Raw genomic sequence first — 24842 nt, forward strand, 5'->3', positions numbered from 1 at the left:
CATTTATTTTCTCATGTCATTACACAGTTTAAAGTTGGCAGGTTTACAGTTTTATTTAGTTGGGCTTGGTTTTTACTTGTATCATATTAACCTATTTAAATACATATTAACCACTCACCATAGTTGAGTTAATTTGTACAAAATGTGGCATAAATAATGAAAAACATAATTTTTGTATTAAAAAAAACACTATGAATTCTAACTGCATTATAAAATAACTTTAGAGAAAGCAGTCAGAAAATCATAGATCCCAGCTAACAGCAGAGGAGCATGTTTTATTATTCATTCAATTTTTCGGCTCTGCAGAGGTGAATCGTTTTGATTTAGGGTGAGTTCATATGTTTCGTTGTAGATTAGTTATGTCAGTCAGGCATCAGATGATTTGACGCTGCTCAACACAGGCAGCTCCTCAACATAGGTGGAAGGGAAATGGCCTGTCTTCCCGTGAAGTTTGCCAAACCACCAACCATTCTCTTCCTTTCCATAAATGTCTAGAAGATCCCCTGTGAAACAAAAATCGAAGTCATTTTTATTAGATTATTGACAATCTCACTGTTTTATATAATCTGCACTTGAGATACCATTTACCTTCTTTCAAAGTCAGCTCATCCTCCTGTTCAGGTGTGAAATTGTACAAGGCCTTGCATTTTCCTATACTGCACAGCTCCGGTGTTATTTGAGCTGTTAAATGTTGATATTTTTCATTGCTTTAATTTCATGTTGAAATTCCAAATGTGCTGAATAGAAATAAATCTTTGTAGTACTCTGGAAATGTATTACCTTGTTCTTTGTCATCATCATTGTGAGGCAGGTCTCCATTAACAGTACTGCCACACTCTACAGCTGAAGTTTCGTGTGTTACAGCCAGTGAAGTAACTTGGTTGTTGGCACTCGGTAAAGACTCCTCAGACTTGAGCTGTGACACAAACTGAGCCGGCCCTTTGTAAATGATGGACGCTCTCAGTGACTGTTGGGATCTGAATGGGGTTCTCCTGAGTTTGACTGGACGAGTCAGTTGAACAACGCTGTGTTCACAGTCCTGAGACAGAAGCATAGTTTGTGTTACATAACATCTGATAACTTTGATTCCTAACTAGAGGTACTTCTGCACATACTTTAGCTCCTATGAAAAAGGGTCTAAAGATAGAGGATAGTGTATGCTGTACAGATTGTAAAGCCCTTTGAGGTAAATTTGTGATGGGCTGTATTGAATAATAATACAAATAAAATAGTACAAATGCAAACTAAAAGTAAAAGTATTAGATATTACGTTTAAAGATTTAAAACACGTGTAGGTGGTCTTGAGGGGAACTTGAGCTCATCTGACTAAAAGGGTTGTGAATCACAGTCTTATAATACCTGTTAATTAAACTATCATAATCAAAGTCAACCACACAGCTGGTCCTCAATTTAGCAATTGTTGCATGATCACATTAAATATGAAGTATGACAGGCTGATTCACAATCAGCAAAAACCTTTCACACTATCCTTTTTTATCCAGGAAATGTAAAAAACTCTTTCTCATGTCATCGGTCCATTATTCTTTACAAGTAAGTCACTGTAGTTTCAATTGTTCTGCTTTTAATGCTTTATTAATATGCACCTCTGAAATATGTTAAAGGTGCAGTGTGTACTATTTGGCGGCATTTAACGATGATGTTTCAGATTGCAACCAAAATCAATTTCTCCCATGTGTAGGAAAACTAAGGTGTTCAACATGAATGGCCCTATTTAGATCCAGTGTTTGGTTTGTCTGTTCTGGGTTTCTGTAGAAACATTACGGCCGGCTCTGTTAAGATGACCCGCCTCATGTAGATATAAGCCGCTGATTCTATGACGATGAAAACACAAAATTTCTTAATTTCAGGTGATTATACACTAAAGAAAACTTATTCTATTTTATTTTCCATTTCTGCCGATAGATCCTCTTAAATGCTATACGCTGTTATGCTTAAGCTACCACTACTCCAGAACATACCTCATGTCTTTAAAATGATGCATGTAGTCTTACCTTATCTTTCCACTTCACAATGCTTTCACTAAATCGGTGAACGGTCTTAGGTTTCCCCTCTAATTCCGACAGTGTTACAGAGAGTTTGTAGCAAGTGGCTTCAAGGAGATCCAGTTTTAGAGTGCTCTACAAGTAACAAGATGGCATTAGTGAATACTTCAGCAAATCTAATTTATGATCTGCACACACCTCCATACATACATCCACTCTTAACACTGTACACTGCTTACCTCATCAATCTGCAGTTCAGTTTCCTCAAGGTTCTTTTGGTTTGAAAAAGATGGATTTTCAGAATATGTTCTCATCAGTTTTTCAATTCCTGCAAGGATAATGTTGAAGGTGACTTAGAAACAAAGTGAATGAGCTCACGTACTGTCCATTATGAATCACCGAGCTTTACTGAAAGAATGGATTTTTTCAACCCCCATCAGATTATATTGTGTAATTTGAATGCTTTATTTAATTAATATTGTGCTGTACTCGCCTTCACGGTCTTTCTTTGTTTTGGTAATACTGTCCTCCAGACGCTGCAGTTTGAGTTTGATGGCCTCTTTTCTCCGGTCTTTGGCCATCAGTGATTTGCTGTCCTCCTCCTGATGCATCCAAAACATAGATCATGCATCAATAACTTTGAAGGTCTAAAACTTACCATTGTGCCGAAGCTACAAGGTTTTTTTTGGACTATGAGCATTTGTTGGTAATTTTACAAACATGCTATTGTCACTACTGCACTTCTCTTTGCACATTCATGTCCTTTGGGATTTGGCTAATATCACATTTTCAAGTGAGACCTGAGAACAACCTGACAACTAGATAATACAATTATTAACACAACAAAATGTTAAAAACAGTAAAAATATATAGAAGCACACTAAAAAAACACAACCTTTATGTAAGGCCCTGTCCCAAAATGATAAATACGTCTTTATTTCTGTGGCTTGCAAACTGGACCTCCGTATAAAGGACACCCCCTGCAGAGAGGAATGGGTGAGTCTGTGACCTGCAGACAGGCTTTTCAGAGCAAAACATTTCAGACTTACAAAATAATCGGCCATCAGAAACTCAGTTTTGTGATCTTCAGCTGTGATGCTGTTTTTCTTCACCAGGGTTTGTATGTCTTCATCCATGTCCACCTGTTGGACTGTCTGTTCTATCTTTCTTTGGCCCTAGAAGTAGCAGATATATGTTATAACAATCCATCAATGATTTAGTGAATATTGAGCAGGACGGAGGTCAGGGTGCCTTACATGTTTGAGGGTCTGTCCAAAGCTGGACATTTGGAGGTTGTATCTATTCAAAATGTTGCACAGAACTTCAATTCGCTGTTTCTCCAGCTCCTGTATGATCTGAAAAAGCAGAAGTAGCACCATGATGCCTTGTGTGGAGCACATTCAAGCCCTATCCAGAGTCCTGTCCTCGTCATTTACCGTCTTTTGGATAATTGGCATCTAAAACTCTTTCAATTAAAAGACTGAGGAAAACAAGGTCATAGTGAATGGAAATCAATAGTTATCAAAACCAACATTCTTTGCTGCACACAGATAAAATGTGTGCTACCCAGGGAAAAACAGCATGAAATAAGTTGAAGGATTCACTGGTTGGACTCTGGATTGTGGTAATTTGGTGCTCCAAACAGCGTATATTGACGGTAAACTGACCCACTGCTTATAGAGCATTTTCTGCAACCAAAAGCTCACTGGTTTAGCTCTTACCACAAATGAGGTGTCATTGAGCAAGACACTGAACCTACATGTTCACTCACAAAAAGGTACTCTGGATAAGAGAACAGCTAAATGTCCACAGTGTGAGAAACAGGAGAGCATTTTTTCCGTACCTGGTAGCAGTTTTTCAGTGTATTTTCCCACTTGAGTCTCATCTGATTACCCTCCATGTTGACATTAAAGTACTCCTCATCCACCCGCGCCTGCGTCTCTGCCGACTTAGTCAGCCTGTTCAGCATCTGTAGTCAGCAGCAGGACAAAAATAATGCAAATTCCTAGGCAGCTTTTGACAAATATAGATATAAATTGGTTTGGTAATGATATACTGAACCTTTTGTTTTTCTTTTTCTGTGCACATTTGCCTGTTGTTCTCAACAAAGTTGAACAAAGCCTCATGCTCTCTTGTTAATCCAAGCAATTTCTTCTTTATCTGTTTTAGAAGAGGAAACACACAAATCCACATTAACATATCAGTGATATACCAAATCATAAAGAATTATATATTTGAATACCTTCAGCACTTTTCTATGCCATGTGTGAGTGAAGTAGGTTGGGTCTCTTTAAAGCAAACTTTAAACTGTCGGATTTTAATTTGAGCCGGTGTAAACTGGCTATGTACAGGAGTGGCAAGGTATATAGTCCAATAAATGGCTGCCGGCTGGATCATTTATATACATTTCTGTAAATCTTTTATTCCATTCATGCTATTTATTCAATTATTGCAAATTTTACATACTTAATTTAAGTTGAAAGAGAGATAGACATATATGTTGTTTTGGAAAAATAACAGTAAAGCTGTCTACAAATCACTCATCTGTAACAGTTCCATAATACATTATAACACATTTACCCTACGATGTTAAAGTTGTTATAAACCTTGGTGTTTTATTGCAACAGTTTTACAGTTTACTTCATAAAGTCAAACCTCACAGTCACTCGTGATCAATAAGTATTAAAGTCATGTGAACATTATGGTGCCGTCATAATACTTTCTTAATAGTACCAAAAATACTTTATATTCTGTCATGCAATAGTATTGTGATCCTACTTTTGAGCTTCTAACTGTTTCAACACATCATGATGCATTATCAACAAAGGAAAATTGATGCATGCATTGCATTATTCAGGTATATAACTTACATTAAAGCCTTCATTATATTTTGCATAACATAGTAGTTGACTGTCACACAAGCCTTTTTCTGAATTAAACTTTTTTGGCTCAGCATGAGAATAATCATTTTCTAGCTGATTCATATTTCTACTAAATGTTTTATTTTTCTTTACCTTGAGTTGCTCACTCCAGTTAGCCGTAACAATTTTTCCAGTTCTTTCAATGACACTGTCAAGCTAATAAAAGCACAGAAAAGGTCAGAGAAACATTATGACTGGAAGCTCGAACAAACAAATACTGTTTACGGATACAAAGATAAAGAAATCATTCCATACAGGCCTTTTCCTCTTATTCTGCTCGTCTAAGACTTGTCGTATTTCCAGGATTGCTTCTTGCTGAAATGCATTTCCTAATGATCTGAAATGAGACCAACACGCCATATTTAACTCCAAGTGTTTAGTTTAATCATGAGATGCACAGTCATGAGATGAACTCTGGTTGACTACTACCTGTGGGCGTCTGCTCTCGAGTACATCTCATCTGACACATGACACCAGGCACTGTAGGTGGAACTGAGTGGGGAGCCAGCATGAAAAGGTTAGAGCTGTGGGCTCACTAGCCCGCCGACTGCATGTGTTTTGATCACATCTAACTTGCTAAGCGCATGTTATTTCCTATGATGCCATTATTTCTGTACATTACTTGGCAGGAAGAAGTCAAGTTACACACAAAACAGACAAAAGACATAGCCAAATTAAACTCAGCACTGTGTCTCTCTTACTTCTTTGACATTCCTTTGGAGGCCCTGATGAGTTTGCCGGCAAGTTTTTGTAGTCCTTTGGCATAAGTAAGTTCCAGCTCAGCCCTAAAACAGGAAAAGGTCGCAGCGAGAGACAATAACTGAGTCAAACAGTAACTTCTGCCGCCATTCAAAGTTAGTCTGAAGGCCGAAACTCTACAAAACCTACCTTTGCTGAAAAACTGTCATAAGTTCTTTGCAGAAGTATTCCCCGGTTTTTGAAAATTGTTTTACATTTTGATAGAGTTGGTTATACTGAAAGACAGAGAATAAGACTCTATGAAGCAATAGTGGCCTGAATCCACTGAGTTCAAACCCATACAAAGTTAGCTGTGACTCAAATGCACATTCAAGTCTTATATTATACAACAGTGCCTTCCAGAAGTATAGTGGTACAAGAAGAAGTACATTCTTTAAAGGAATACTCACAGAGCAGGTGCTGATAGGATCCTTCATCTTAAGACTATGGCTGTTTATTGACTTTGGACCTGGAACTTTGACCACCCTCCTCCCAAAGTCACTCATGCGGAAATCACCTGAGCTTTTGTCAGTGCCCAATACAAAGGAAAATTCCAGTAAGAGGGAAACAAATAAAGTACATATGTAAACTCAAGCAAGATAACAAGTCAGTTTGCTGGATGTATAAATAAAGGAAATATAAACACAATACAAAGGCCAATTCATGCTCTTATCTGCCATTTGGTGCTTACTAATAAAGCTCTATGACAAAAAGTTGATTTATTATTTCATGTTTAAAAGAATAGGCCCCACAAACTGGCCCAAAGCAGCTATACTCATTGGTAAAAGGCTTAGTGCCTCATCACACCAGCAATAAAAATACTTGTTTGGCAACTTGGGAGCAGCAAAACCAAGGCATAAATACAAAACATTGACATTTATCACCCTTGAGGTTGAGAATGCAAAACTTGTCAGCAAACATTCGCTGACTCACACAACCAGCTGAAATCGAGCCTAACTGCAATCATTTCTAGTCGAGTTTCTACCGACATGATAAATATAAGTCCAATATTCAGTCTCTTTTCACTCTGTTTTGGTCCCTACCAACTTGGGGAAATATGTGTCTCTATAGCTGCTAAATGCTCCACTATGTTTACCAGCTAGTCGCAAACTGTTTCTGAAGACAACTTTATGATAGCTGTGAGACTGAACGAAAACAAAAAGATGTGGCCAGAAAAAAGTCACTAATACCAATAACGATGTTCCTGTTCTGACTCCTTATGGGACTTGTCATATCTTCATTTTATTCATTAATAATCAATGCATATTAGTCAATCTCAAGTCATTATTGAGGGTGAAATTAATTTCTTTATAAAATAAAAATTCAGAGCAAAAAATAATTTTGCTTTTCTCATTAGGCTTCTCTTATTGAACAGACCCACACACATTTGCAATTGCCATGTTTTTTTATTGAATAACTCAAACAACTCTTGCCTCCTAAGAGGACAAATGGCCTTTAATGAAATGCTTGCCGGAAATGTACCAGAATACTTAACAAAATGCCTTAATATGGAATACAGCATCTAGCCATATCTGATGCACACACACATAACACTGTTATTGACATCTCATATACAGTTTGAGTGGAGAATGTGTTTTAAAATGTGAGTAAACTTCACACATTTTGGCACATCTTTGGGGGTGTAGCATTAAAGGAAACCCAGGTCTTCAGTATTTTGCTTATACTCGTCTTGATGTGTGGTGGGAAAAGAACAGCTGTGTCAAAATAATTACCTCTTTAACACTGACATCAATGTAAAAAAGATGTCTCACCATCTAAAAATATATTCATAAAAAAATAAATAACATAGAAGGACACAAACATAAGAAAAACTCACCCCCAGTATGCCAGACTACTGTATGTTAGAGTAGCATGCTTACACCATAAAGTGGAATGCCTTCATTTGTTGGCTAAACAGAGTGGGTTGTACCGATAGGAGTGCTTTGATATTTCACTGAGTGCAGTTCGATGCAAATATATAGATGAAGAGAATAAATTGCGCGAGGAAATTAGTAAAGAATCAAATTTATAACAAATATGCAATCACATAAATCTATCAAGAATTTCCAGTACCAGACAGGCGATGTTGTTCATGTCTCCACCTCACACACACACATTCAAACACTCACACACACGCACACAGATTGATGGATGGTGTCTGTAGCATGGCTCCCGTGTTGTGATATCAGCTTAGTCAGTGTTCGTCGGGATACGGGGCCCCCGTCAGGTAGCCGTTGGTCCCGTGGTTTTTGTTGGTCCCGTTGGTGGTGCTGCTGCTGTGGTGCTTGTGATTGGGTGGGGGGCTGTCATCCTCATCAGAGCCGGATTCAATGTCGCTGCGGTCATCTTTTGACACCTGCAGTGAGAGGGATGGTTGGAGATTACATTTTTCTCATTAAAATTCTTATCTGGGTCATTATCTATGGCATGCATGGCGGTGACACAACTGGGCTTTTGTGTGACAAACCATGAGCTGTTCTGCCAATCAATATCAGGCAACAAGTTGAAAAAGCCATACAATCTTTATGCAAAGAGACTTCTGAACACAACATTATTTTGGCTGCAGCTAATGACTATTTTCATTATTGATTAGTCTTCCCATTAGTTTTCTGATCCAAGTAAATAGACAAAATAATTAAAGGAATACTAATAAAAACAACTAATGGTAATGATGAGAAGGAAGAGGCTACAGCCATGCTAACTGCTCTGTGAGGCTCTGCGCTAAATGCGAAGGCTAGCACAGCAATTTGCTCATAATGACAATGTTAACAGGCTGATGTTTAGAAAGTATAATGTTTACCATGTTCACCATATGAATGTAGCATGTTAGCATGCTAAAATTATCTAATTATCACTAAACACAAAGTACGGATGAGGCTGATGGGAATGACAATACAAAATTGCTAATATTTTAGCCAAATGGAAACTTTGACCTGATGAAATTCTGACGATTACCAAAGTTACTGAAATGAATCCGGAGGGGGATATGATTGTTTGTGCAACATTTCATCGTAGTAGATCTAATAGTTGAGATATTTCACTAAAAGCCCAAAATGGTGGTGCCAGAGAGAACATCATAGCATCACCAAAGTTATTTTGATTAATTTTACTGGGAATCATGACTGTCTGTACAAAATACATACAATAGTTGAGATGTATCTGTCTGGACTGAAGTGGTAGTATTAGCAAAAGACTAATATTACCCTACCCTGAGCTATCGGGCATAGCTTAAAATGCATTGATCAAGTTGAGGTTGATTGAAAACCAGGATCATCATGATGAATGCAAATGATTACATGGCTGCTAGAGACATGAAGATAAACCGAGCACACAGTACAACACTTAGATTAAAATGTTCCCCTTTAAGGCTACTTACATGCAACGGATTCCATTTTCCCACCTTGAACGATGCAGGTTAGCAAACATAGAGAACAGAAAGAGAAAGTCAAAAGTGGCTATTGACAACACTGAACAGTATCTCTATGTGCACTAGCAGCGAAACACCCTATTATGCAAGAACAGGTATAAATGGAAGGATTATGCAGAGGGGCTCTAAAGAGGGGCTGAGTGTAGTGACTCACTTTTCCTTTGGAAATGGCTCTGCACGCTGTCTTCACTATGAGGTAGGACCAGAAGGAGTGAAGAAGCTGCAGCAGGATCAGGAGAAGGTTGAAGACCCACCAGGACGGGTAAGGCCCTACGATCTCCCAACTCTCGAAGAAGGTGGTATTTAATATCCTTCCATAACAGAGGGAGAGGGAGAGGGAGATAAGTAACTAATGTGTAATCAGAAAAAAAACAAAAAAAACAAGGCTTTGTGGTCTAATGAAACATAATGCCCTTTAATTATGTGTCTTTGGAAAATAATTTGGGTTATAATCCAATATATGTACACTAGATTAAATCTTAATGTAATAAATATTGCATATAACGAAAATTAAATAAAATGGAGGAGAAAAAGCAGTTGCCTGGCTTCACGTAACATGCGATCGAAACTTCAGGGATTCGTGTTAAATATATCCCTGAGAAAATTCCTGCAAATGGATGTCAGTGAATCATCCTCCAGATACTGAAGCCATGGCAACAGCTTTACAGTAATGACAACTTTACTACTGATTTGGTGGGGGTGGACTGAAAATGTGGTGTAGGAAAATCATATTAGAGTGAAACAAAGGCAGAGAGCCAAAACAAGTTAAAAAAGCTTTCTTACAATGCTGTACAGACTATGCCGTTTACAAAGGCTTTTTTCAGAGTAGACCGAATTATTAAAGACAACAATCTTGAATCTAGATCACTGAAATCGATTATTTTTGTGATGATTAAGAATCAACAACCAGACAACTGCAGCTGCCCGACTCAAACTAAATCACGTCTCCTTTTGCTGGTGAAAGGTGTGATAATACTGCTGCTGGTGTCTGCAAGAAGACTTGGGCAAATATCATCAGGGAGGGTCATTTTAATTGGCTACAACTTGAAATGCTGATTAAATGCAATATAGCAACACCTCAACATGATAAAAGATCCTTATGGGTAAAAAAAATCCTTTGCTGTTTTAACAATAAGATGAAACGCTAGACGCTGTTTTCAGTGACAAAGCAATAACTATAATGTACTGCTTTTCATTTGTTGATTTGTTTAGCTTTGAAAGGTTAAAGCTGCTGTATCCATAGTAACTATTACTTAGCAACACAATTCCCAGAGATATGTCTGAACTATAAATAGTTGTGGAGAAAGGAATAAAAAAAGATCTGAGATCTTCATGGCATTAACATGCACTATCAGGGATGGTCTGTCAAAATGGGCAGAGCATCTTAGATTAGAGCATCTGCTGCTTAAGGTTTTTAAGTCCTTTGCTGTCTGCATGTAATGTATTGTACATAAATGAGAGGCTAACACTATTTCAGTTAAGTCAGCCTTTGGAAGGATGTTAATTATGGTATATAGGGAAGAGAAAAACACTTACCAGACAGGATAAACCCCCAGCCTGGAACTTATGAAGAGAATTGCAAACATTGCAAACAGGAGGTTGCACAATATCTGACATTTGGCATAGTTGGCCATCTTGGCAGCCTTGATAGTAAAAAAGAAACAATCATTAATTTGATCATGCCAACAACTAGAAATATCTCTTTCAATAAAAAAATAAAAAGCTCTAGTTTCCAACAAAGAATATATTTAACATGCACTGTGTCTGTATGATACCATCTGCCATCACTTTTTATAACATAAGAATGTAGTTACATTTAGATAAAGATGGATAGTTGAGCTTGTAAACTCCAAACACTCCACCCACACACCCAACCATTTTCGCCTTCCTTTGCCAATCTTTCCATCCACAGCCTTTTCTTCTCTCACCCATCCTCACCTCTATCAGCACGTCGGCTGCGTCGTGGAGACACATGACCAAAGTTCCCACTCGTGCCATGTTGTTCACGTAGGAAAAGGTGATGAGAGAGATTGTTGCAACATGGTGCAGGAACATGATCAGGAAGTCCTGGGGACACAGTTGCCAAAGAAATGTCACACAACTAGGGAAAGTACTGCCTCACGGCTGTTTGAGTCACTGTATGAAGTACACACTCAGAGCATCTAGTACAGTACTGACGTGATGCAGTCAAAAGGACATGGCTAATGTGTACACACAGAATAGCTTTGTGTCTTTGTAGTAATGCATGACGTTTTGTAATAATTCTGGTTTTAAAAAAAGGCCCTACTGACGACTGAATATTTGGAACTTCTGTGCAGCACAATGGTGCCTATTTTCAAAACGGCCATTATTCATGAAATTGAAATGTGCTTTGCCCAAGTTAGAAGCTGCACATGTGATAAAACAGTGGATCGTCATCCTTCAGAATAAAACCTCTGTCCTGGTGAGCTGTGTTCGTCATATGCCACTGTGACTGGAAAAGCTATTGAAAAGATATAAAAAGTTATGACTAGACAAGGATTAATCATCACTTACACAAACAAACAAAGTACGCCTTCAGTGTCCGACCATTCATGCACACTGATGCACTTGTGTGTTTGAAATACGTGTTCATCTACAACATTTTTGGGTTTTGGTTTAAAAAACATGTTTTAAAGCACCTTTACTTAACATACTGCACTACAAGTACATTTTCTGCATTGAAAATCTTACATAAGAAAAATGCCTAACGAAGAATTACTTCATCAATCCCGGAGGTAAATGACAATTTTTCACTCCACATATAGGCCTAAAATACACACAAGACCCATAGACATGCAGTTGGAGAGATGTTAAAGTGATGGGGATGCCCATGGTGACAGGCACCCCTCCAAGCAGCTAGGGGTTTAGTGGCTCGCTCAAAGGCGCCTCGGCAGTGCCATGGAGATTTACTTGCATCTCTCCAGCTACCAGTCCACATTCCACACTTGGTCTGTGGAGAACTTGAACAGGCCGCCCTTTAAAAGAAGGCCTACGTATTATTAATAAAATTTACTTTAAGTATCGAAAGTGCTCAATGCAGAAAATTAGACTATTATTATACATCATGTCTTTAGACCCTTATGATTGATGCCTAATTTAAAAAGCAGTAGTTTTCTGTTGTAGCCGGTCATGGTGGATCTACTTTTTAATGGTTCTATACTGTTTGGGTAGTTTAATCTATAACAATGCATCATATTTTTTTGGGTTATCATATGTTTTGTATCTAAAAACTGTATTTATCAATAATTTATCTGACATCTATATTCCCTAGATACTTCAAACTCGTGACCATAGATGTCAAATAAATGTATTGGAGTGAAAAGTATATATACTGTATACCTGTGGTGGAATAGAAGTATAAAGTTGCATGAAATACTCAAGTATATTAATGTACTTGCAGTAAATGTACTTTGTTCCATCAACCACTGTTTGAAAATGATGACAAAGTCTCTGTGAAATCAAAATCAAGCAGGAGGAAAGATCATCTCAGATCAACATGATCTTAAAAAATTACATAACTGTAGCTGAAATTAAAGTGAAAATATATGAGAGTTTGGCTTTGGTCCTGTCTTGGTTAGAGCCATTAGTTTTGGGAAAGTCGTTAATGAACCTCCAGGTAACTAACAATGCAGACAAGTGGCATGGGGAAACAATCCTCAAGCAAAGAAGTAATTAGAAATTAAAAATGAATCAGCTCAAAGCAACCAGAACCAGTCCAAAATGGAGACAGCATGAGAATGAAGATGAGAAGGAAGAGTAATGATGCAAGACACAGAATGAAAGCAAGGCAAGAGTGTGCGGGGAGAACATACTGGAATTGGCAGGGGATGCAGAGGACCTCCTCAGTGTAGTACTGTGCATGAAAAAACTGAAAGGAGAAACAAAAACAGACAACATGCCAACAGTCAACAAAGAGATGACAGAGTGAAAGCATACACAGCATGGAATCATGGGGGCTGCTGTGAGTGCAGTGTTTTGGTGGAGAGGGCGGAGCCGGGGATGAACTGGAGACAGACGTTAGATCATGGCTGGATAGCATGCAAAATGATACCTAATGAACCAAAAGTGTAGCCATTTTCATAACAAAAAAAGAAGAAGATGAAAGTGGGTTGAAGAATGGTGGTACAAGCTGATCTCAGTTCTTAAAAAACAGTTCTTACCAAGCCGGACCTTTTAAACTGTATTTAGAGTACAATGGGCATAATGTGTATGTAGTATAAGCTTATATTCTGGTTTGTAGTTATGAATGTAAAGTAAACATCACTTGCAGCAGCTTGCTGGCAGAACGTTAAAATGGTTAATATATGAAAGAAAGCAGTGCTATTAATGACATGTAAATACTAGTGATATGGTATGTGTGTTGATTGTGGAGTATGCATGAATGTGTTATAAAACTTTTTCCTATTGCGATCAGGATGAATTCTTGTCTGATATAATTATTTATATAAATCACAAACTTAATATAAAATACGTCATTACGTGAAGAAAAAATCATGTAAATGGATCTATTCTTCAAACTTCTTTATGATATCTGAGTATGCACGACACCATCATGTCACAGATTATAAAAGTACAATAATTTGTTAACGTGCTGTGATTACAAAAAAGCGTACATAATATCAAACAAAAACACACTACACCGATGGGCGGGGAAAGTCTGAGGTTTGACAGAGACAATTTCTGAATGTTTGAAAAAGTGTTAATCCTTTTTGCCCTTGCAATATTTTATTATTTCACACATCAGTGAGAAAACACTGAGGTGGAAAGCAAATGATCACAAGCAAATAGACTAAACATTACAGAGTAAAGGCAGTAAGAAAAGGAACGGATGTGTTGTGAATATAATGTCTTTTGTGGGACAGAACTCCCGGCAATGGCATAAACCGAACAGAAAGTTCTGTTTTTAACACAAAAAAGTGACCTAACATTACTTCTATTAACAAACATTCAATGATCCATGTCATTGGAGATATGTGATGTATGTCTTGGTGTGACTTGCAGTCACTCTTACCTTCCTCCTGATGTCTGTGAATTGGGAAAAGAGTAAGGACAGGTAGAAGGACAGCTCCAGTATATAGTAATAATGGATGTCCACAGTCAGCGGCTGCATAAACACAAAAAGCAACAAGGTTAAAATAAGTATTTGAGAAGTAGGTGGTTTTGTTAATGCAGGTCATCTTGACTTGACATCGTGATTACTGAGGATGGGTGCATTAAAATACTTTCACCTGGTAAGGGTAGTTGTACCAGCACTCTTTAGTGTTCCAGAGCCACGCAGTCTGCAGAAAATAAAAAGAGTAACTTCAAAATCAATACTTTTTCACTCAATATATAAAAGGAAAATCTCCTAGGAAAATGTTAAGACTTTGTTGTTTGATCACTGACAAATCTCATATGATGTTTTTGAATAAAACCTAGAAAGAGCAAGCTCCATTATCTACAATATTAATGCAGTGTCATCCTGCTCCCACACATACAGTTGGAGTTCAATTTGATATGTAATTTCAGATCTAACACATGAATATCAATGTGAACTCTGAAAAATGAATAATTCCCTTGATGGATTCTGAATGAAATTAAAGGGGTTTCAAAATACCAAATGGTTGTTATAAGATATTTGGTAAAAAGATAGCTGTATTACAAAGGAACCAAAAGGGGGTTCATCCTCATGTAAAGTCCAGAGTAACGACATAAGAATAAGAATAAAAATAACAAACATCAGTACGACAAGAGAAATGGTAAATGTGACACATAACAATGTTTTATAAGCAAACAGTGACCCATTACTGTGACCGACTCTATGACACTGTGAGTTTATGTCTCCTGCACTCCTCTCCAGACCGGCTCTATTTATAAATCCCACAGAAACTGGAGCCTGCAGCAGGAATTGTGGGAGAATGAACTATTTTTTGGTGCTTTGTCATGCAACTTGTGTCTTCGATAGATTTCTCCCCACTTGGATATCTCAACTATTGCTCTGTTAATTATACATTTATGCTTTTCCATGAATATATGAATGAAATATATGAATATATCTCAGTCACTTATTTCAAAAGTATTTAGCTGGCACATTGGACAAATTGATCACAATTTCTAAACTTTCTCAAGTGTAGTTTAAACTTTATTAACAATGAGAGCTGTTCTACTGAGAGTGCTTGAACGCTGTAATCTCCAACATGCTTTGCATTATGCACTGGATCATCCGAGAGATTACAATGACACCTTGGTAACATTTTTGGTTTTCCCAAACCCAGTGAACGTTGAATGTTGAGTTGGTATCATATTTGTTTGAAACGTTAGCATACATGTGGCTAAAGTTAGCCGCTTGAGCTAATGTTCTTGATAGCTCAATAAACAAATCCCAAAAAGTACTAGCACGCCAGCATTGCAGTTGGTTTGTTGGTGTCTTAGAAACATATATACACACACTATAATTGTTTATTCATATGGATATGATGCTCATCAATGTCAAATCTAGCTAAAGCATCCAAACTTTATCTTAAAGGCTAACTGATGCAGCATGTGGTGTTAACATAGGCCAAAAAGAGCCAGGATGCAACCCAATCACAATATTATTGAAAAGATATTAAAGAAACTACCATATTTTACTCCAAACACACAGCATCTTTTAGTCACTCTTAAGATGCATTCTTAATGTATGTAACATTTACAAATGAACTGTCAACAGGTAAATATAGTCCTCACATCAGTCATTATTTTGCAAGCAGGCATTTTAAGTAACGTTAACCTCACCATTGAAATTGCACCCAGACCATGGATGGCAAATATGAATTCTCGATAAAAAGAAAGACTTATCATCACTGAACCCTACATCTTTGTGTAAAATTGACTGCATATTTAATCGCAACATTATTTAGCATTGGTAATATTTTTTGTTTTGTCAACTACTCCCCCTTTCCTTGTAAGATCCATTATGAATGAACCCTGTTTGCTCTAGGCTATATTACAAATAGCCTTTCTTAAATACGTGCCTTACTCCAGAACATCAATTTTACTTGCCAGTCTTATGACTAGGCAGTAACTATGCCAGAAACCACATGATTTTCATGCTTGCCATGTACTTCCAAATGTGCTGTAGAAAATAGATTTAAACCTCAGTGACTCATACTAACTTTAACAGTCATAACAGCAGGCTGGTGCTCATTTTGTCTCTAAGGAAACTTACCTTTTTAAGGAAACGCACTCCATAGGTGAATATGTATAGATAGAATGTAAATCTCCACCTGAAAGACACAAATAAGAAAAGAAAATGAATATAATGCTCAACATTTGTCTTGTTTACGTTTTGTTTACATGACTTTTGCAGTCTTAACTTTTTGTTTTGGGGCATAATGGTAGTGGTATTTAGTTGACCATAGGCTAAATAGGAAGGAACCCTGCAATGAAATTCCAAGTGCTCAAGACATTACACCAGATGAGCAGTATGTTTACAATTCATTTTGTTAAGCGGTTTTTTTCCCTTTACACTTTCGATTTCTTAGAGTTAATTAGAGAGAAAAGCCCAGTGTTTTAATATGCTAAGACCAATTTGTAAAGAAAAATCTAGCTGCATCACATCCTGAAGTCACATAATTATGGTACATCCCAAAATACGAACAATACCAGGAGATGTGTTCATGAACACAACTTGTTCTGTGTACTACTTATGTAGTTTTGTCCCTAGGTGTAGCACACTGTGGCACACTATGTGGCTCTCATGCCTGTAATCAGAAATTTGAAGTGGAGTGAGCCTCTCTTACTTCCCCACATCTGCAGTCAGGGGTGAGTCACTGAAAATGGGACATCATTGACTTCAGATTGGTGAGGTCTGGGGGCAAAGACAAGACACTCGCACTGTTCCCAGCCCATCTTGACATGCTGTGTATTTTATATGACCCTGAACATGATTTACAGCAGCTTCAACAACACAATGGTGGGGAAAGTGATCATGAGGTCTGAGCTTAAAGGCAGAGAAGAAACTGCTTCAACTGACACTTCACTGATCAAAGCCTTGCTGAGCGGGTATATGTGCATATATACCAAAATTGAAAAAGTCAGCAAATGGGAGAAAGGATTTAAAATTAGCCAACTAGCAAGCCCCCTCTCTAACTTACTCTGGAAGTTGCATCAGACACAGCCATATATGTGTTTAGTACCAGGAACAAAAGCTCATTTAAATGACATAAACCCTATAGTGTGTTATTGTCAGAGCATTTGACAAATCTGTAATTGATTAGATTAAATGTTTTTTTCCCCCCAGTGGAGCATATATTCTAGAATATAATCCTATAACATACACTTCTGAATTCAGTGCAATGACTTAACTTCATGAAGTGAAACAAACTTTTTGTTTCTGTGAAAGAAAACATGGGCTGATGACTCTCATTGCCGTGACAGAAGCTGTATATCATCATGTCAGGTTTTGCATACCTGAGAGGTTTTGCCGTGTGGTTGTTCTATCTGACCTCAGATCAAACACATTCTGACATCCACAGCCTCAAAAGACAACATGACATGAACACTCAAAAATAGAGCAGGATAAACCAGCTTCTCAGTGTAGGTACATCCATCAGAGAGTTGTTTCATGTTTGTTCAAGATATTCAGAGTAGCTCTGAATTTAGGCATGTTAACATAAGGCCGGTGGAAGCCGTCATTAACTGCTTTCCGTGCTTGATCAACAGTATTGTAAAACCAAATTAATTGGACAAGTCTACCTGGCTCACAGTTAAGACTGTTGCATGGCAACTGGTTCATCACGTCTTTTTCAAGTGCATGTTGAATCACTGCTATATATGTACAATCACAATGCTCACAACTGCTTCCAGAGAATAGATTTTATTTCTTCCTAAGTCAGGCACAGGTGTTATTTTAGCATTGTGAGTTATGTTTCTTTTTCAGATGCAGTGCTGATAAAGATTGGTTGTGGGAAAAATAAAATAAAATGTATTTAATCATCCTAGAATAAGCTGCTGTTTATTTTCTGCACATGATGTAGTGGAAACTAGCCAATTACTAACTAAATTCATTAGTGCTGGGTTGTAACTGTGGTTAACAGAATTATCTTTTTGCGTTATGATGAACTTGTCCTGTAAACAACTTACACATTTTAGTTTATATGACACAATAAGAGAAGGTTTATGTAATGTGTTATGGTACATAAAACCATCCCTCATAATAGCTTGATTATACATTAATTATTATTCAAAATATCCGATGAGACAGTCGGTTTGATACTTGGACAGATCCACTGATCACTATTAAATCAAACATACCTGTTTGGACAAAGCATCACATTAGAGGAAAGATAGATTGCAGGGTGAACAACTGTGATTTGATCAAAAACTCAGTAATGAGGCTGGCTTTATTCTGAGTGTAATCAAATAATAAAAAGGAGATGATGCTGGCTCATTTAATACCATGTCACTTCTTCAGGTGGGTAGTCTGTTTGCATTTGGATGGTTCAATATAACAATTAGTCATGAAGCTCAAGCTTTGATCAAAATTCAGTTGCATAAAAGCCTTGATATTTTTCTCTCTTTGCTGTTAAAAAAAAGCGGTAACACCTCCTTTACTCTTCAGGTGTTAATAACTGTCCCATCCACCTTTGTGTATTTGTCTCATTTGGTTTGATTACAAAGCGTGATTTCAAATTGCCCAAATGAAAAAGCGTGTTAATGGACAGCTATTTTAATATGTACTAGAAGACTGCAACTAATTTATGGAAAAACATGGTTCTGGCTTTCCTCTCTCAAAAACACATGTGAATGGCTCATCTCTTAGCTGTCCTATAAGCATCTGCTGAGCACAAACATGCTAATTACTTGTTGGCTTGGTGTTTAATAAGATGCTTGTGGGGAGGTGTGTTGGTTGAAAGTTATGGCAGTCATAAACCAACATATTGATAATAGGAGCAGCAATGAGGTTATTGGTGAGGTAATCTCAGCTGATAATAAATGTATGTTTCCGTTTTTGAGAATAAACTGGAGACTTTAATTTTGTATAAAATGAAAGTAAAGAAGATGAATGTCAAATTAAGATATTGCAGTAATAGGGCAATGAAGTTTTTTTTTTTTTTTTTAAACATTTGGTAAAACTATGAAATGAGGCATAGCAGTTACACCCCACCGCAAAACAGCAAAAAAAGGGACTGTTTAACATTTTTGGAATTGTGCTTTTTCGCCGCCTTGCTGTCATACACATATACATATATATATATATATATATATATATATATATATATATATATATATATATATATATATATGTCATACACATATACATATATATATATATTTCAAAAGGAACTATGATTTTAATTGAAAAATTAGTCAAAAAACATTGAAAACCATTCCATTTTATCATACATCAAATATTAACTGAAGCCAAAGACAGGCACTACAAGTAAAATATATTTAGTAATATGAAATGCCCCGTCTCTATATCTTAAAATAGTTAAAAGAGTTGCATCATTTTGCTTGTGATCATTTATTTGTTCTCAGTGAAAGCAGAGCAGAGAAAGGATGAAGATGAGATCAGACACGAGCGGCTATTGAGGACATCAAAGCAGGCTCTTTCCTCAGCTTGCCCTACCAAGGAAAACGGACGGGAGGAGGGAGTCTCTGGTAGAACTACACTGAAGAAAATGTTTTTTATTGTCATATTAAGGCTTTAAATATAATTTATAATAACTTCATAACTTCTGCCACTGTGGTGAAATAATACTACTGGTTCTAGTGATTTTCCATTCTATCGTTTCTTAAATCATTTCTTGCTACAAGTGAAAAGCACCTGTTTAAAAAAGTTTTAAAAAGATTTCACTTGCTCTTTTAAAAAAATAAAATAAAGAAAAATGTTGCTGTAGGATTCTTGAAGCAAAAAAAAAAAACAATACTTGTTGAGCATGTGAACTAGTGAACATATGAACTTTTTGGAGCTAGATTTGCTGTATATCTCAGAGAAAGGGAGGCAGTAACAATAGCTGGTAAACAAACTCTATAAAGAGTCTTCATTATTTCCACAGCAAATGTGTCTGCTACATACTCTCTGTTTGCATAATGAAAAGGATAGACAACAGATCAGCCGTCCACGACTGAGAGACAAAGAATGCTATCAGTCTGCAACAGCTGTGCATGAGGGCCTAATTAGAGCACAATCACTGCTGGAAGGACTGACGCCTGCCCCGTTTGGAGAGTTGCACTGTAAGCAACTGAGACCGAACCTGGCCAAACTATTGCAAAGCCCAATGTTGTCTCTGCAGTCAATTATGCTTCATGCAGATAACAGCTTTGGTACAGTTTTTTTTGCTTAACCCGACTGAATTCCAGCTCAAGTACGCTCAAAAAGCTCACACATATATTAACGAGGAGGACAAACTCAGGCTTTTCTGGTGTGTAAGAAAGCAGGTTTGCTCTCAGAGATTCCTCTGTGAGGTTGTGATGGGAGTCCAGTGGTTTTATCAGCTAGCAATGTTCTCCTGAGTGAACAGCAGCCTCAGGCGGATCAGAGGATGTGAGGCTCCCTGTGTCTCAAACTGACAGACTGGCTCTACTGGTGTCAGACATGACTCTGTTCTGACAGCCCCACTCGCTTGTTGGCCTTTAACAGCTAAGTAACTACAATCTCCTCGGTTGCAAATGCTCTACTGCAGATAAGCCAGTTCTCCTTTACAGCCTGGGTCGCTTTGTTGGTTTGAACTGGGACACATTTCACTATTGTCCCACAGCAGCACCAGCATTCAAGTTTACGATAAGCCATGAAAGATACAGTAATAGTTAACCAAAACTGAACCATCACGATGGCTGTTAAAGGACATTACATTAAATTACAGTCATTTAGCAGACGCTTTTATCCAAAGCGACTTACAATAAGTGTATTCAACATAGGTATTCACGAGAACTACTAGTCACCAGAAGTCATAAGTGCATCTCCTTTCTTAAACAAGCATCTAAAAGCATAATCCAGAGCAAGAAGCAAGTTACTACGAAAACAATAAGTGCAACAAACTAATACGAATACAATAAGTGCAACAAACTGATACGAATACAATAATAAGGACAATAATTTACGCTTCTGATTGTCCAGAGAGCTGAAACAATCGATAGAAAATAATCAGCCACTTTGATAATTTAATTATTGTTTCAGTAATGCACCGATTCCAGTTCTCAAATGTGAGGACTTTCTGCTTTGCTCTTTTTTTGTAACATTGTGAAATTAATATCTTTGGGTTTTGGACTGTTTGTGATATAAACAAAGCAGTATGAAGACGTCACTCAGGAAATGTAATGGCCATCTTAACACAAATTCTCCACATTTTGTAAATGAATCAATTAAGATTAATTCACAATGAAAATGTGTTATTGCCCCAAAGGTCATCTTAACATTACTGTCACCATTATGTAAAACATGTTGTTTTGGTTAATATGTGCTTTTAGGCAGCCCTGATGTTTATGTTTGTTTCCATACAATATGAAAATGTCCCTTGCAGGAACATGAAACTTCACGGAACATAACGCCTGCTTTTACTATTGCCATGTAATGGGTAATTGATAAAGCATTGCAGCCTATTTAAATCGGTTTCACTATCAACTGTAACCATCAATAAAGTAATAATACAAATTACAACAATAAAGCAGATATGGTCTTCACCTCCTCAGGCAAGGGAAAAGTCTGTCGAGTTTATATCCAGAGACTTGCTCACAGCTAAGTTAGGGTATACTGTCTGCCCGTTAAAAGTGATTTGCCTTACATGCTTTCACAGAATCGGGCGAGAGTGCTGGGCTTCTCCTGGTTTCGGCGTTGTCTGAACCAGCGCTGGATGGTCCGCACGTCCCAGTCCAGCTGCTTGGACAGGCCCTCCAATCTCTTCTCATCTGGGTGCTGGCAAGAGAAGATAAACACTCCATTATCTTAGATGTAGTTTTCATTATTGCACAAATGTCATGAGATGAAGCATTTAAAAATAATTAAACTAATGAAGAGAACACATGCACCACCTTGGTTATAGCAGTGAAAACCTTCTCCAGGATAGCGTTGGGTTGTGCTTTTTGTGGCCCGTTGGTTTGGATCTTCAGGCCCATGGCACATGGTCTTGCTATAAACCTGCAATTAAAATATCACAATACACTTCTATATCAACACATGGGCATTATCTTTGAGGTTAATTTAATTCTGAGTTGTTCATATTTAATGATGGGAACACCAGGTATGCAATCACCATCATGCATATACATGAATTCTTTGCAGGTGCTGGGTAAAAAATATCTGTATCTGCTTGCTCCATATTCTTCTTTTACTCTACTGGGACATGACACTATTTCGACCAGACGTTGTCTTCCCCAGGTCGTCTTGTGAAAGGGTGACATTTCCATGTAGAACAAAGAAAGAATTGAAGATATTTTTTTTTGGGCCATTTTGACACAAAGCATCTGGCATTATAAGCCCCTTTACAAATCATATGCAAATTTCCGATTGCATCTGGTAAAACACATGAATCCCATTTGTTTTGGCTAACAGCAACTTAAGTTATTAACTATGTAAATTAACAATATGCAACAAATATATGAATCTCATAGATTTAGCGCTTTTAAGTCATATATTAAGCCTGTTTCCTTCTGGTTTCAGATTATATTCACTATATTTTAAACACACTATATTTGCAGGGGTAAATACTGAACATGAGTGAGGAGTTTATTGGGAAAATTTGAGGCCTCACTCACTGCAAGGGATTTCTGACCCACATATGCATGCATTGTTGTGACTAACATGGCTCTGTGCTTTACTGTATCCTCATGCTTGTACGATAACAGTCATAGATAGATAGATAGATAGATAGATAGATAGATAGATAGATAGATAGATAGATAGATAGATAGTACAGTTAAAGCAAACCACCCGGATCAGCTTAAAGAGCCTGTTTCCAGCATGACTCTTTGTATGGATTTGGGGTTTGAGTTGAGAGGACAGTAACTGGATTTGGGCAGGTATATGGCAACTTGGCTGCACTGTGTGTGTGTGTGTGTGTGTGTGTGTGTGTGCTCTGACAGAAGCATCAAATGCAGACAGCGCGTGATGCTGCAGGCCTGCAGAAAGTACGATGATCAACCGTGGTGATTTGTGGGCTAACCAGATAAGATGCCATTGTTTAGAGAACACACTGACAAACGTGGACGGCGGGTGTGCTTGCCGTCGTTCACCGGAGCATTGCACCGACACAACAAAAGCCCCGATCACAGCCCGCCACCTGGATGTGTCTCTATGTGCACAGACTCACCTTTCGAAAACCAGGCGAATCATAAAGATGCAGAATGCTAAAGGACACGCCAGATACAGATCCTCCGCCTGCGGGAACGTTGCCTCATCTGTGTTTTTTAAGTCAGCCCAGGTTACATTGTGGGGAAGCCAGAACCTCTCGTTCCAAAACCACGCCAAAATACCGGCCATCTCCCTGCAGCAGAGCACCGTGACCGGGCTGGAAAAGAGAAATGGATGGCCCCGCTGTGTCCCGGAGGTCTCTCTCAGGCGATCTGACCGTGCAGACTCGGCTGATGTTGAGATATCCGCTGGAGATCTCCGGCCGTCCGCTTCCCCTCAGCTCTCCCTGTGTAGGGAAGTAGACTCAATCAGCTCCGACGCGACTGATTGGTGCGTTGAAATGTCATGCAGTACGGTCGGTGCGCGTTATGCCGGCTTCCTCCACCGTGCACTCAAAGGTAAACCATGTTTGTATTGCACCTTTTGAGTGCAACTCATGTTTTCTCACTGATTAAAGATTTTTTTGTATTTTGTGTTTAATAGTTTTACTCATTTTGCTGTTAGATTATGGGAGAACCCCCCCCCAAATGACCTGCTGACCATGTGAAATGTCTCCTTTCATTTATTATTATTTCCAAGCACACATTAAATGTTAATCATTTTTTAAGTAAAACACAATTTATATTAAACACATAAGAAATTGTTTCATGAAAGAGCAGACTGCATCATGTTGGCAAACTACGCCCCCTATTGATAGTTTGATAGTCTATAGTTGACCTCCGGGATGTAGAGTTCATAAATGATGTGACCTAGTATTCTGATGTTTTGTACTTTTTTTTTTTAAGCATCCTTTATAGCTTGGGGCACCTATAAACTTCATTTGTGTATGCATATATGTATCTTAAGGCTCTTGGACTATATTGCATTATACAGAGAGGTATATAATATTTCAGTTACTGTGGATTCTCTACTGTTCTTTACTGTTTTTTACTGTTTTTTATTGCTCATTTGCTTATTTTGATCTCGTGTTTTTTTAATTTACTATGTCTCTTGTTTTGCACTATCCTCTTTGCTGCTGTAATCCTGTAAATTTCCCCGCTGCGGGACTAATAAAGGATTATCTTATTTTATCTTAATATGTTGTCCAACCATTTATAACGATGAGAAACTTATTCCAATATAAGACAATTTATAAGAACTACAGCCTCCAAAATTACCTTGAGGTTAAGTCAAAACATCATTAAACAGATTTACCACTTTAACACTGAATATCATAATTTCATGATGGTAGGATTTATTGCATAGTTATTGCATTAGTTTTAGCTTGGTGACAACTGGCAACTCATTTATACCAAATATGCTCCATGAGCAGAGTACAAAACATGAGCATTAGAATACACAATATACATCATTTGTTTTAATGTTTTATATGTGCTGCATGCCATACATAATACAGAATTATCATTTGCCTAAATGTTATC

At 37.6% G+C, this 24842-nt stretch overlaps 2 protein-coding genes across 2 annotated transcripts; both read right to left on the bottom strand.

Annotated features, from left to right (window-relative positions):
• Positions 1 to 204: 204 nt before the first annotated feature.
• On the bottom strand, positions 205 to 6139 carry nostrin (nitric oxide synthase trafficking). The gene is made up of 16 exons (XM_054615274.1): positions 6073 to 6139; positions 5813 to 5898; positions 5626 to 5709; positions 5354 to 5416; positions 5180 to 5261; positions 5018 to 5080; positions 4065 to 4163; positions 3847 to 3972; positions 3260 to 3358; positions 3053 to 3178; positions 2497 to 2605; positions 2243 to 2331; positions 2013 to 2138; positions 781 to 1039; positions 589 to 681; positions 205 to 503 (listed from the first exon to the last, which is right to left on the bottom strand). Exons 1-16 carry the CDS (start codon positions 6097 to 6099, stop codon positions 367 to 369), a joined length of 1668 nt encoding a protein of 555 aa, XP_054471249.1. The 5' UTR covers positions 6100 to 6139; the 3' UTR covers positions 205 to 366.
• Positions 6140 to 7063: 924 nt separating this feature from the next.
• On the bottom strand, positions 7064 to 23695 carry cers6 (ceramide synthase 6). Its single transcript, XM_054615288.1, has 11 exons — positions 23381 to 23695; positions 22104 to 22209; positions 21857 to 21987; positions 16297 to 16354; positions 14339 to 14389; positions 14122 to 14214; positions 11028 to 11156; positions 10626 to 10732; positions 9244 to 9400; positions 9039 to 9062; positions 7064 to 8018 (listed from the first exon to the last, which is right to left on the bottom strand). Exons 1-11 carry the CDS (start codon positions 23548 to 23550, stop codon positions 7857 to 7859), a joined length of 1188 nt encoding a protein of 395 aa, XP_054471263.1. The 5' UTR covers positions 23551 to 23695; the 3' UTR covers positions 7064 to 7856.
• Between the last annotated feature and the right edge of the window lie 1147 nt (positions 23696 to 24842).

This window comes from Anoplopoma fimbria, chromosome 16 (assembly GCF_027596085.1).
Source record: "Anoplopoma fimbria isolate UVic2021 breed Golden Eagle Sablefish chromosome 16, Afim_UVic_2022, whole genome shotgun sequence".
NCBI classification, from domain to species: Eukaryota; Metazoa; Chordata; class Actinopteri; order Perciformes; family Anoplopomatidae; genus Anoplopoma; species Anoplopoma fimbria.